Genomic DNA, 14,045 nt, shown 5'->3' on the forward strand with positions numbered 1-14,045 from the left:
TGTGTGTCTATTTTAATTGCCAAGTAAAATAATTTGACCTTCAAATTTGATGAACTAAAGATTAATCTTTATTTTCAAATAATTTAGATTATCTGAATTTTTTTAAGAATTCACTCATACTAATAAAATGTTTGAGTCATTGTTTGAGAAATATTTGTTAATTTGGTTACAAAATTGGGGAACTTTGTAAGGAATAAACAAAGCGTTACTATGGGATTGGGTTGTCTTCCAGTGAAACATCGAACTGTAGTTTCTTGTTTTACTTTTTGCTTGTGCTTAAAACATTTTAAATAATGTTGCATTTTAAACATTTGTTTTGACTTACAAATTAAAAAAAAAAACAAGACACCCCATCCCTAACTTCTATGATTTCTTTATTTCAAATAAGGTTTTCAGAATTTAAATAAATATTGAAAAACAACTTATTTTAGATATAAAGAATGAGGGAAGGGGTTAAATTTACAACTATAAACGTGTTTTGTCACAATACCAGATTTTCCTCCCAGGCTTTACCTTTGAAAACAAGAGGGAAGTATTGCTGCTTAATGCACCCTTATGATAGCATGCTGAAGAGACTGCATCTATCTCTGGGTGACAATAAAGGATATTAGGTTGTTTTAAGTAAAACATTTACTTTATATCATATCTTGCCCTTGTGGGGAGTGACTGGTAAATATCTACTATTATTAAAGTTAAACTGAATTATTAAAAATTAAAATTAAAAGGTATTTGTTATGTTAGTTGTTATGAATGATATTGACTTGGATTTTGTGGCAATTTTTGGATTTTTACTCAGTATTTCTCGAGAAAATAAATAAATAAATAAAAGAAGTCTGTTGCAACAAGAAGGTGAGGCTGTTACATTTTTCTTTCTCTCTCTTTCTGTGTAGATCATACCCTGACCCCATCCATTAGAGTTGAGTGATTTGTTCAATTTGACCCATCAATGATAACAGCTCAGATATGTGTATGCACAGTAATAAAGGCACTTTTATTTTTTTATTTCGTTTTCAAGTTTCTTGATTTCTATGCATTCTGTTTTCAAGTTTCTCAATTTCTATGCATTTTTCAAAAAAAAATATTTTCGTTTGCTTTTCAGATTATTTCATTATTTTTCCTGTTTTTTCCTTTTGTCAGCCATCAATGATCTCGACAGAAAAGAGTTATTAAAGAGTTCAATTCTTCTCCCAAATGCTTAGTTGTGTATATATAAGTTCATTACAACATGATCATGTTTGACACACCGTTTCCTGTTAGATCAAATAAGTTAAACGATGTTGAACCTGGCGGTCAGTACTAAAATGAGTCACCATTTGGACATACAAGGTGCTGTATATGCTCTCCGCTTATCTCAACATTGTTTCCAGTCATCCTAGATTTCTCTTTGCCACTGGAATTAAACAGTGTCAATTCAAAAGTGTAGTTGAAGATTGTGCAAGACTTGCTTCACAATTACATGCACAGCCATCCTTACAGTGGGTATTGAGTGCCTCTCAAGGTTGAATCGAAGCAATGATTTAAATTGGATATATTTTATGGCAGCTAAGCCAAGAAAATAAATGTACCTAATTTAAAACCTCAAGAAATATTTTCATATTTTGACCAAGAGTGTTTGAGCCACTTGACGTCCAGCTGTAAGGTTCTGTTGGGGGACACCTGCTATACAATGCAACACAATGGAGTGTGTAAATATCTCTACAGGAAAATCTGAAAAAGGTTGCTTATCAAATGCAGCAGCAAGTCCTGGGAACATATACCAGAAAGAACAGCTGGAAACAAGTCATACAACAACCATTATGATTATGCATCCTTACAGCTATATACCTAGAAAATGGAGCTATTAAACTTTATATTCTGATATCGGACAAGAAGGAGTAGAAAACAAAAGTTAATGTCCCCAATGATGCTATCTTAAAGAGAGCTGAGAGGGAAAAGATAACAAAATACTATGGTATTATTTACAACATGAAAAGAAACCGGAATCTTAGGAAGATCTTCATCATTCCAGTGATTATAGGAGCAACTGGACGCATGAAAAAGAATTTAAAAAACTACCTTGCAAATATACCCAGTGAACTAAGTGCAAGGGAGATACAAACACTTGCATTTAAAGGAACAGTTAGAATCTTTAAAAGATCTTTCAGCTGAAATGTGTTTCCCCCCACATTAAAAACCGACCTTGTGTCTAACTCTGCCCTCTTGAGGAGGCAAGTAAACAAAATTCTTCAAAGAGAAATTCTACTGGATTTATTCCCCTTGTTGTTTTTTTTTTTCAGACATAATTTAAAAAAAAAAAATTCCATTTTTATCTATTGCCCAGGTGAGATTACATAATTTTTTAAATCAATCGTATTGAAGGATATTATTAAAAATGAAAGGTTGTTATGTCAGCTATTTAGGTCCAACTTTTGAAATCTCAAATAACTTATATGGCAGTAGAGTTTAGTTTCGTAGAAGTACATCCAATGAAACAACATGTGTTTACCAAAAAGTGCTCAATGAGTAAATAGAGCAGGTATATTAAATTTATTTATACAAACATTGATGGCTACATATGTGCATACATGTTTCTGTAATCACCCATTATTCTGTCTTCAGGCCAAGAATTACCCTTGAAAAGTTTTCAAGGGTAATTCTTGGCCTGAAGACATAATCTCCCCAATAACGGGTGATTACAGAAACATGTATGCACATATGTAGCCATCAATGTTTGTATAAATAAATTTAATATATATATATATATATATCATAGATGATGAAAATTTTCTGCTCCATTCATAAATTGTCTTTTGATCGTTACTTCATGCTTGTAAATATTGATTTTTGTGTATTAATTCTGAAACTGGTGGTGATTCAAAATTGTACTTGGTAATTTTTGCTTTAATAAAAACAAAAGCACCAGTGAAGTGATCTGTCACGTTGATAAGCATAGAGATAATGTCTAAATAAAAGCACTGTCAATTTATCAAGAAGGGCATCTTCACTATAAAAATTTTGCCTCAATTACAAAATTACTTCGAAAGAAATTTGGTTAAATTTCAGTCTATGTAGTTTAAATGTTGAAAGCTTGCGTGGAATGGCTGATGAGATTGTTGAGTTTCTTGAAAGATGTATTGATCTGTGTTGTGTCCAAGGAATTTGTTGGAGAGATAAATCTAGTGGGAAAAAATGAAATATGAAATGCATTGGATAGGAAATAAAAATGGAACAAGTGGTGTTGGTATTTTTATTGCGGAGAGATAGGTACATAAAATGATTGAAACTTGTGTAAGTGAGCAAATCATACTGATGAAGTTGTTGGTTGGTGAGAAAAAATTCATAACTATATCTGTTTATGCAGCGCAATATGGTTTGAGTGAAGATGCAGAAGACGAGTTTTATGACAGGTTTATTGCAGTAATTAGTGTTAGGTTGATAAGGAAATGCTTGCTATGGCTGGAGATTTGAATGGTTATGTTGAAAAGAGCCCTGGTGATTTTGGGAGTGTGCATAGAGGAAATGGATATAGCAAAAGAGAAAGAATTTGGTCTTGGAATGGATATGTTAGTTGCTAACATCTGTTTTAGAAAAAAAGGAAAGCCAGCTTGTTATGTATAAATCTGGTAGAGTAAACACTGAAGTAGATTATCTGCTGGTTATGAAAAAGGACAGAAAGCTCTTAATTGATGTGAAAGTAATAGTTGTTTAAAAAATTGTGACACTGCATAAGCTCGTTATTTGCAATTTCATACCGAAAAAGCTGAGTTAAATAAAAGAGTTGCAGATTTGGGACCATACGAATGAGACGTTTTTTGGCTGGCTCTATCGAGCTTTCATTAAAGTTTGCTACAGAGCATGGCAACAAAAATTTGAAGTTTGCTAATGTTTGTCTTCAATCTCTTTCCAGTTGAAGCAAAATAAATATTTTTATTATACAACAATGCCATTGTATGTTCTTGCTTCTTTGCGTCAGAAGAACATTTCATGTGACTGTTCTTAACATGAAGCCACAAACATTATCAACCACTACAAAAATCTTCCAGTATAGATATCCACTTCTCTTGATTCATTCAAACTAACCACTTATACTAAAATCCTATATTTTTAATAATCAGTTTTGTGGGCTTAGTTTCTACCAAATGTTTCTCAAGTAATTTCCAGTTTGCACCATACATCGTCCATGTCTTTATTATTTCCAATAAAAACAATTTCAGTCAGTACTTGTATGTAATTTGCACTTACTATTGCCAACTTACTTTTTTATAGTTATTTAAAAAATAGCCCCCCCCCCCCCATTATATTATTTGTGGTTTTGGTTTTTGCGGGTAAATCATCATGCCTCAGTACGCTGCGATTCAAATACAGTTCCAAAATTCTGCTTCCTTATTTCTAAACAGACTTTTTATTCAAGTCAGCATCATTTTTGCATATAAGTAACGAAATTTCACGTTACTTCACAAGACTTATCAATGTACACTCAATCTTGGCCACCATTTTTGCTTTTCTTTTTTGGCAGACGTTACACATTAAAAAATTTGAGGTAAGTTTTTTTCCACACTCTTATTATTACTTGCTACAAGTTGTGACAAAGCATTTTATCACATCATTCAGTTTCATATTATAAAAACTACAAAAAGTAATAACACAACAATTTCAGGATTTTCCTAGATATTTACAAATTATTTTTCTTTACAATAAATACTTTAGACAAATCTTCATACAACTTTTGCATAATTAGAACCAATGAATGTTTTTAAAACAAATGATATTCTGTTGGTTCTTTTCAATTTTAACAATCATTATTCAATGCGATATTAATTTAAAATATGCCTTTTTTTATTTTGCCAAATTATTTAGTCTTTATTTCTAACAACTTTTCTTTTTCTTTTGCTATGTATTACTTCAATCATGTTGTTCTGAACTGTATTGACCAAAGGTAAATGCAATAAAACAATTACATGTTAACAAATTATTTTTATACTTATCCCCCCCTTACCTTTCCATTATTTTAATAATCAGTATTTTATGCTCAATTTTCAGTAGATGTTAAACAAATAACTTCTGGTTTTGAATAATAAACTGATTGTATGCTTTATTATTGCCAATAAAAAGTACTTTTTCAACATAATTCTCTGTTATTAACAATTACTGCTAACATGTTATGTCTTCATAATTATTTAGAAATAATTTTCTTTTTCCAATTTATTTTTCAAATATTTTATTAATCAGTAATTGGTGCTGCTTTTTAATTTCAGTGCTAAACAAGTAATTTCAGTTTTTACATGATATGATGAGTATACATATGCTTGCTTTAACCAATAACGACATATTTTAATGCACAAATAAAAGATAATATAAATCTTAGTATGTGCAAAAAGTAATGGGCTGAAATTAATGTTTCGCCTAACCCGACGGAAGGCTGGAAAGTGACAAAGGATTACTGACACTTTTCAGTTTCACTTTTTAAAAAATCCCACGCAACAGTTGGGCGAAATGTTGAGATAGATTCTTCAATTTCTTTTTTTTTTAAGCTCTTATTTCAATGCAGAATTATTTGTTGCTTTAAATTATATATATATATCAACTGACTAATAAAACAGAATCATGAACTTTATCTAAGTAGAAATACTGTTTAAATATTTTTCTTTTAAATAGTTGATAATCCCCCCCCCCCCGCCACTTCATGAAAAAGTGAAGGTTGATGCAGAAGGATTGTTTTGTTTTTGTTTTGTTTTGGAGGGTGAGGAAAATATGTTTCATAAATTTGCTTATACAGAATTGTAACTCCAAATCAAAGATTGAAAGCAAATAGTGGAAACTTTCTAAAACTTCCTCACATCCCCATTGTTGTGGAAAGACTATTAATGGACGGTACCATGCGCATTAGAGTTAAGACAACTAAACAAAGCAATCAAATCGTAGTGATAACAGGTTTGATTTCTTACTCTAGAATGTGTCCAAGCAGCCAACTGTGACTTGGAATTATTACTCCATCCCTCTTACTCACTAGCCTTAGTTCCATCTGACTTTTCCTGTTTCTTAAACTCCACTCGCATGATCATCATTTTGGAAACAAAGAAAAGATCATGTGTCATCGCAGTTTTTAGAAGAACCAGAATGTCACATTCTTCCGTGATAGAATTACAATGCTTAAAACATCATAGAACAAATGTGTTGACGTCAAAGCAAATTAAAAAAAAAAAAAAAAAAATGAAAAAGTGTCTAATTTCCTAGTGGAGCTCAGCAATAAATTTAAAATAATTTTCAGATCAATATTTTTAAATCAATATTATAAACATTTATTACAAATTTATACATAATTATTTTTTTTATCATCAACTGACATTTCTTGTCGTTGATTCTCCTTCAGAAAAAAAGTATCACAAAAATTTGCAGGGATTTTTTTTTTCTTTTTTGCTCATAGTCACAACGACAATTGTGCTCGCCACCGTTTATTTATTTTTTTAAACTTTGGTAAGAACGGGCAACGGCAGCTTCAGTAACACCTGCTTTTTCATCTTCTTCTCTGCTCCCTTCCTGCTATAATGAAGTTTCATTTGCAGTGGGCACAACTCCGCGAACTACCTTTTCCTTTTCAATCACAGCCAGGCGTTGTTCAAACAGACGAATCTAAAACATAACAATAATCAAATCATTTAACATAAGTTTGAAAAATATTGTTTAATCAAAGATTCTCTTTAAACCAGCAATAAATATTTTAATAAAACTGAAGCCTTTTTTCTTGTTAGCAAAACATATGTTTAACAAGATTATAAACAGATTGTTCATAATTATACTGGGTTGTAAAGTAATAAACTTCAATAAATGAGAAATGTCTATTCAAATTTGTAAATTTAATTAACTTAAATTATTATTAACCATTATTAAATTATTTGAATTAACTATTTTTCTTTCATTTGTTTCCCCCCCCCCCGTTTTCATTTGTGCTCAATAAGCAATAATTCATAGAATACAAAAACAAATGGTTACTAATAGTGCCAGGATTAAATTGATATACGGGATGATCGCAGAGAAAAGCAGGAAATTTTTCAAACAGTAATTTATTTTTTACAAAGAATAACTAATAAAATTTTTATTTTCAAAAACAAACATTCTAATACACTCACAGATGCTCAAAATATTGTCTATGCAACAGAGATAAATAAGTCAAATTTCCTGCTTTTCTAGTTATGGCCCTGTATTTCAGTACAAAATTTTTTATTAAAAATATACCGGTTTATATTTATTTCAAAAACATTGTGTTTTAAAAAGCAAAAATCAAGCTTAATTGTTTTCTATATAAAAAAAAATGTTTGATTAAATTATTTGAATTCTGCATTTTATCAATTTTTTTCTGTACAAAATTAAAAATTTTGTTTCATCAATAACGTCTTGTAGCCAACTAAATAACTAAAATTCTATGCAAAAATATTTGTTGTTTTCCTAAAAAATGTAAAACCTCCATAATCTTCTAATTAAGAAGATATAAGTGTTTTTATTTTATTCAATATAAATTAGTTGGACCTTTTTTTTTTTTTTTTTAGACTACCAGTGAAGCATATATAACTTAATTCATAGCACCTTTTTATATATATATATATATATAAAAAGAGGTACATGTGGTAAAAAAACATGCATAAAGAGTGCTCAATATGTTAGTAGAGCCAATTGTTTTTTATTATTACAACCTGAAGTGTATTAACTCCATTCATTAGAAATTGTTTCAGTCGACAAGATAAAAATTTTGTCCATATCATCAAATGATTCAAGTTAAAAAAAAAAAAAATATATATATATATATGCTAGTGTCTGTAGGTATTTAAAAATTATTATAGTAATAATAATTATGTCAGCTCCTTTAAGAATTCGGTTCTTATTGTTGAGCACTTTTTAGTTGAAATGAAAGTCGGTCACTTAAGCTCACATGCGCAGATCATGTCATAATCGTTAGATCACTATGGACGAACGTCTCAACATTTAATAATAAATGTTGAAATTTCAACAATATTTCTCACAGTTAAAGTTGGCCGTGTTGTTTGTTTCTTGCTAATGGAGTTAAAGATGGCTTCATGACCGGGTTTGAATCTCCCGACCAGCTGTAATCATAACACCCTTCATTGATCATTCCCGAAAGGATAAAACACTAGTGTCTGTAGGTATTTAAAAATTATAGAGAGAGAGAGAGGGTCATTCCAAAAAGTAAAGCCTCCTTTTTAACTAAAAAAGTTGAAGAACTACGAAGACGAGAGTGGTACCTTCTGTGTTCCAAAAATAATTTTTCTACATAGTCACCCTCATTTCCCAGGCACTTTTGCCAGGAATTCAATGATGCATCTCAATGATAAGAGGTTGCTTTCTTATAGTCTCACACTGTCAATATCTATAACAAAGAGATATAAGTTCAGTTGCTATAACAATGCAATTTGCAATCCCCTCTGATCCATTTAAGTAGCATAAAAAATGGGAGCCATTACTTTTGAACCAAAATTGTTAACTAGATTTGTTTTGTTTTTTTTTTGTTTTAATATCTATTTACATCAAAGAATTTTAGAAATAGCTTCAAAAACTTTTATTCTTTTAATATATTTCCTACGAATTTTAAGGCCAGTGTAAATGATTTTCTATTTGACAGTTTAAATGTTTCTAAACTCCTTTCAAATTTCCAGAAGTTATTAAGTAATTTATTTTTATTTTAACTGTTAACAAAAGTTTAAAAATGACTAACTTGTTTAGGCAGGAACTGCATTTTGATGAATTTAATTTTGTAATAAAATTATTTTTTAAAGTTCATTTTAGTATTTTATGCTATGGAATTATTTCAAAACTTTGTAAATCATGTGACACAAATCTATGATGTCACGCCAAAACTATAATTATTTTGTTAAAATGTTTTAAACTCTATAAGAAAGTCCAAATAGCCTAGCTGATAGGACATCAAACTTAAGTTCTTAAGGTTTACTTAATTTTGTAGTGAATTATTTACTATTAATGCTATCATTTCCATTTCTAAAAGTTAAGATTTCTGATATTTCGAAATGAGACAAATTCTACACAACATATTAACTGTATTTAAAAAATGTGTGCCCGGCGGGCAAACAAAATCTCTATTTATACAAGATATATATATATAAAAATGTAATATTTGGTTTGTTAAAAGTGAATAAAACCATATTTCTACGTTACCAATTTAATTGAAATTTTCAGAAAATCTATTTTTAAAGCCAAAGAATGTTTGCATGTTATTAAAATAATTTAACATTGCGAATTATAAAAATATTAAATTATAAATGAAAATATTTTTCGTAACTGCGAGATTGTCCCCATTTCATTTCCGGTAGAAATGAGCCTTTCACTTATTGAGATAAGTATTATTTGTATTAATTTTTATGATACTCATGCAGAGAGTGATCCGTGCTGAAATAATAACGTTATTATTTAAAAAGCCATTCTTAACATGGGGAGGGAGGGTGTTTTGTACCTATTCTGTACTTTAACCTTACAATTGAATAAAAAAAACATATCGTAAAACTTTAATTTGGAAATACGATTTAAAAAATAGCGCGGATCACTCTCTGCATTTTTCCTTTTATTATTCTTAAAGAGTAAAACTTTTCTTATTCATGAAAAGAGTTAAGCCTACGTAAATAAATAAATAAATGTTTGTACACGTGACAAATTATCAATAAATGGTTTAGTTACTTTGTTTTAAAAAATTATTTATGAAAAGAGTTAACGTAAATAATCTTTGTAAAAGTAAGTGCGAAAGTGCCGTAGTTCTACTTCCATGCGTAATTTCTATGCTTATAGGTTTTTGGAAATTTTTTTCACTGGATTATTATTGATTGGACACTAATTAAACAGATTATTAAAAAAAAAAAAATTTAAAAAAGAAATCATTATTTCGACATTTGAAAGTGGTGCTCACTTTTTAGTTACAATGTTCTGATAAATCAGTCACCCATTTTGTAACCAATAAAAACGCGGTATATCAAAACCATAGAAAGTAAAAATAATATGAGTCTCTACCACATTTGTAAGTCAGAAATATATTTGTTTCTCAAAGAAAAAAATAGATTGAACATGACTTTTTTATTGTTTTTATGAAAATAAAGTTTCGAGTTTTTAAAATTTTTTTTTTTTTTTTTACTTATTTAGTTAAGTCAGTTTGTGGGTGTTTTTTTTTTTTTAATAATTTGTTTTTATGAAAAGTGAGGGTTTTTTGTTTTTTTTTTAAAATTTTTTTAAGTATTATAAATTTTCACTAACATGCTGGAGAAATGTTGGTGCTAATGCAGAGTGATCCACGCTATTTTTTAAATCGTATTTCCACGTTTAATTAAAGTTTTATGATATGTTTTTTTTTATTCAATTGTAAGGTTAAAGTACAGAATAGGTACAAAACACCCTCCCCTCCCCATGTTAAGAATGACTTTTAAAATAATAACATTATTATTTCAGCACGGATCACTCTCTGCATGAGTACCAAAATGTTTAATAATTTGGTATTTTTATAGATTAGGTCCACCTCCACAATTTTCCTTTAAATGACGACATTTATAGGTTTTCGAGTATGCTGAATACGGAAATCGCATTGAAGTTTTGTTATCAAGATATAAAAAGTTATTATGCATTGTATTCTTTGGCGGCCATCTTTTTACGTGCGCACACGCCATAAACAAATGCACGCGCGTAAAAAAGATGGCCGCCAAAGATTACAATGCATAATACAACTTTTTATATCTTGATAACTACTTATTTCTGCAAAATTTCAATGCGATTTTCGTATTCAGCATAGTCGAAAACCATTGTAAGTCGTCATTTAAAAGAAAATTGAGGAGGTGGACCTAATCTAAAAATTTACCAATAATTTTCCATCCCGTACGCCTTCCGATACATTGCTTTGTCACCATGCGACCATTTTATATCTCCCGAAGACACTTCCGTATTTAGCCAAAAAAAAAAAAATGGGTGTCCGATTTACCAGAATGTGGTAACTAAAAAGTGAGTATCCCTTTCAAATGTTGAAATATTTTTTTTTTCTTTTCAATTTTTTTTCATAATCTGGTTAGTGTTCAATCAATAATAATCCAGTGAAAAAATTTCCAAAAACTTATCAGTATAGAAATTCGCATGGAGGTGATGGTTGTATAACTCCGCCATGTAAGTAAATAAATAAAAAATGTTACGTGCACATGCGTTAGCCTTGACTGGGGGGGGGACTAAGGGAACGACCATTAAATAATTCTGCGGGTCGCCAAGGAAATCAACGCCCAATGAGTACCAAAATAATTTTCATGATCTGAAGAAATTTTTTTTCGAAAAGTGGGTGATCACAGAAAAATGCCCCTCTCTCAGGTGGCCAGAAAGTGGGTGCTCATTCTAAGTTAAATTTACATTGAAAAGTGATCACCCACTTTTCGAAAAAGTAATTTCATGAATATCATGAAAACTTTCTTTTTGCTACGGGAACGGTTTACAGATTCGTTTTTAGCACACCAAAATCTACAATAAAATATTTTGTTATATACGAACGTGAAACGGGCTTTAAAGTAAAAAATACCGGATTTTTTGGAGCAGATTTGCCGTTTAGTTGTACAAATATCCTCAAACCAGGTAATCACTAAAAGGGGCTTTTAAAAGTCGTCACCTGTATCGAGCAAAAGTTTAAAACCACTGATTATATGCCAGCCTACGTCATAACATATATTGAGTGAGTTCTTAACAGTATTTTGTATAGTTTTTTAGTTTAAACTCATTTTCCCAAAATTTCCCCAAACTTTTTTTTTTTTTTAATTAAATTTTCACCCCAAACAAGGCACATTGCCACTTTGGTGTAGGGGGCTACTATCAGGGGAAACATCTACTGGGGTACTATGTAGGGATTAGGGCAGCGAGATGTTGGTTCACGTTGCACTTGAACTTATGCATGTCAGTACAGTTGGGGAAGCAGTGACCCGGAATGGAATTCCAAAGTCTAGCAGTTCTGGGGAAGAAACTACTGGAGTAGAAGGATCTTTTACATCTAGGGATCTCTACAGTGTGGGGGTGGGATTTTGCAGCTTGTCGGGTCTGTCGAGGGTGTTCACGTCGTGGGGGCACAAGTGCTTGCAGTTCTTCAGAGCATTCACCATTATAATACTTGTAGAACAGGCAGAGGGATGCAACGTTTCGACGATGGGACAGAGGCTGAAGTTTTGATGCCAGTTTAGGGCCTATCAGATTTGCGACTCTCTTTTGAACCCTGTCAAGGAGCGAGAGACTAGTAGCCGATGCACCGGCCCAAATATGACAGCAATACTCCATACATGGGCGAATAGTGGCCTTATAGAGGTACAGGATACTTTCGGGTGTTAAAAGTTTTCTAGCACGGTAGAGAGAGCCCACCTTCCTTGCAGCGGCCCTGGCAATGCCCTCGATGTAACTGTTCCAACTCATGTTTCCAGTGAACGTTAGGCCAAGGAGCTTGAGAGACATACTCTCAGATAAAGAGTCGTTGGCCATTGCTATAGGTGGTAGAGAAGGTTTCTTGTAATTATTGAATGAAACCAGTTAACGTGTTCGATACAGTTTTCCGCCATTTGTATTTTTCAGATATACCGATAAACATTGAATGTTTTTGAACCGATTATACATTACATAAAAACACTAAAATCTTATCCAGTTAGGTAGAACATTTACTTTTCTTGCCTTTGATAACATTTATTTGTTATATATTTATTTTTTGACAACTTTTTTGTATCTGTATTTAGTAATATGAACCTTTTTCATTTAATGTAACGTTTAGTCGGCTTGAAAAACAGTGTTTATCGGTGTATTTGAAAGCTACAAATGGTGGCGGACACTGTTGATTACTTTAAGTTAGAGAAAGTGAGTTAAAACTAAAAAACTATACAAAATACTGTCAGAAACCCACCGATTATGCCAGCCTATGTCATGGTAACATATATTTGTGGGGTTTCAGACACTGTTTTGTATAGCTTTTAGTTTTCAACTTACTTTCCCAAACTTAACGTATTCAACAGAGTCTGCGACCATTTCTGTTTTTCGAGCTGATTAAACATTTTACATTACATAAAAACACTAAACAATTATCTAGTTAGGTAGAAACGTAACTTACCTTACCTTTGCTTTCATTTATTTGTTTTTGGACAACTTTTTCGAATCTGTGTATAGTAAACCCCCCCCCCCCATCAACCAAATATTAATTACTAACTCACATTTTTGTATACAGAAAACAACAAAAAAAAAAAACACATTTAGCATTTCAACATTTTTGCTAAGTTCAGCTTCATCCACTGATTGTTGGTCGAGTCCAAACCATGAATGAGTGACAGAAACTCCCGAAGATCCAGATCAAATTTTGCGAGAGTACTATTTTTTTTCATTTTCGCCTTCTTTTTCACTTTTTGGAGTGGATTGCTGTACTAAGAATATAAGAAACATGCATTTTTCTCTTATCAAGTTTTTACATTACACCAAATTGAGCCACTGCAACGCGTGGCAGGGTACAGCTAGTCTATATATATATTCTTATGTTTTGTCAGTTTTCTCGTCAGGTTTAAGTAGTGGCTCTGTGACTCACCTGGTTTTCATATTGTTTGCTCATTTCCTGCATTTGTAATTCCATCTTTTTTAAGCGGCTTTGGTATTTCTTCTTTGCTTTTTCGAAAGCTGATATCAAGGCACTACAAAGCAAAAAAATAACTTTCAGTTTATCCACTTGATACAATTTGTTTAAAATTTTTATTACAATTCTTAATTGATACTATGGCATTTCTATCATTGTGACATATTTGAAACTGTTACTTATAAATATGGCCAAGAAGGATGTTTATTCTACAATATTTGGAAAGTAAAGCATTTTTAATGCATTATAATTGAAACTGTTTTTTTTTTTTTTTTTTTTTTTACATGTAGGTCACCACTTATCAAGGCCCGGAGGCCACTCAGGGATAAGGGTTATTGTGTGTACAGCAATCAATGAGATAGTATTGTAGTAATCATTAGTATTGGAGATTTGATAGTTGTAGTCAGGTGAGAAACAGGCAAACGGAAGAGAGTTCCAC

General features: G+C 31.2%; 1 protein-coding gene across 6 annotated transcripts in view; it reads right to left on the bottom strand.

Moving 5' to 3' along the window:
- Positions 1–6,254: 6,254 nt before the first annotated feature.
- Positions 6,255–14,045, bottom strand: part of LOC145291061 (colorectal mutant cancer protein-like) — a 608,255-nt gene continuing 600,464 nt past the window's right edge. For all 6 annotated transcript variants that reach the window (XM_080136573.1, XM_080136584.1, XM_080136579.1 and 3 more), the window contains 2 exons: positions 13,562–13,664; positions 6,255–6,609 (listed from right to left, as the gene is read on the bottom strand). In XM_080136573.1, the coding sequence (XP_079992699.1) occupies positions 6,520–6,609; positions 13,562–13,664 (193 nt within the window). In that variant the 3' untranslated portion in view covers positions 6,255–6,519. The remainder of the gene's footprint in view (positions 6,610–13,561; positions 13,665–14,045) is intronic.

The sequence above is a fragment of the Euprymna scolopes genome, chromosome 2, assembly GCF_053919585.1.
Source record: "Euprymna scolopes isolate OS-2025 chromosome 2, ASM5391958v1, whole genome shotgun sequence".
Lineage (NCBI taxonomy): Eukaryota > Metazoa > Mollusca > Cephalopoda > Sepiida > Sepiolidae > Euprymna > Euprymna scolopes.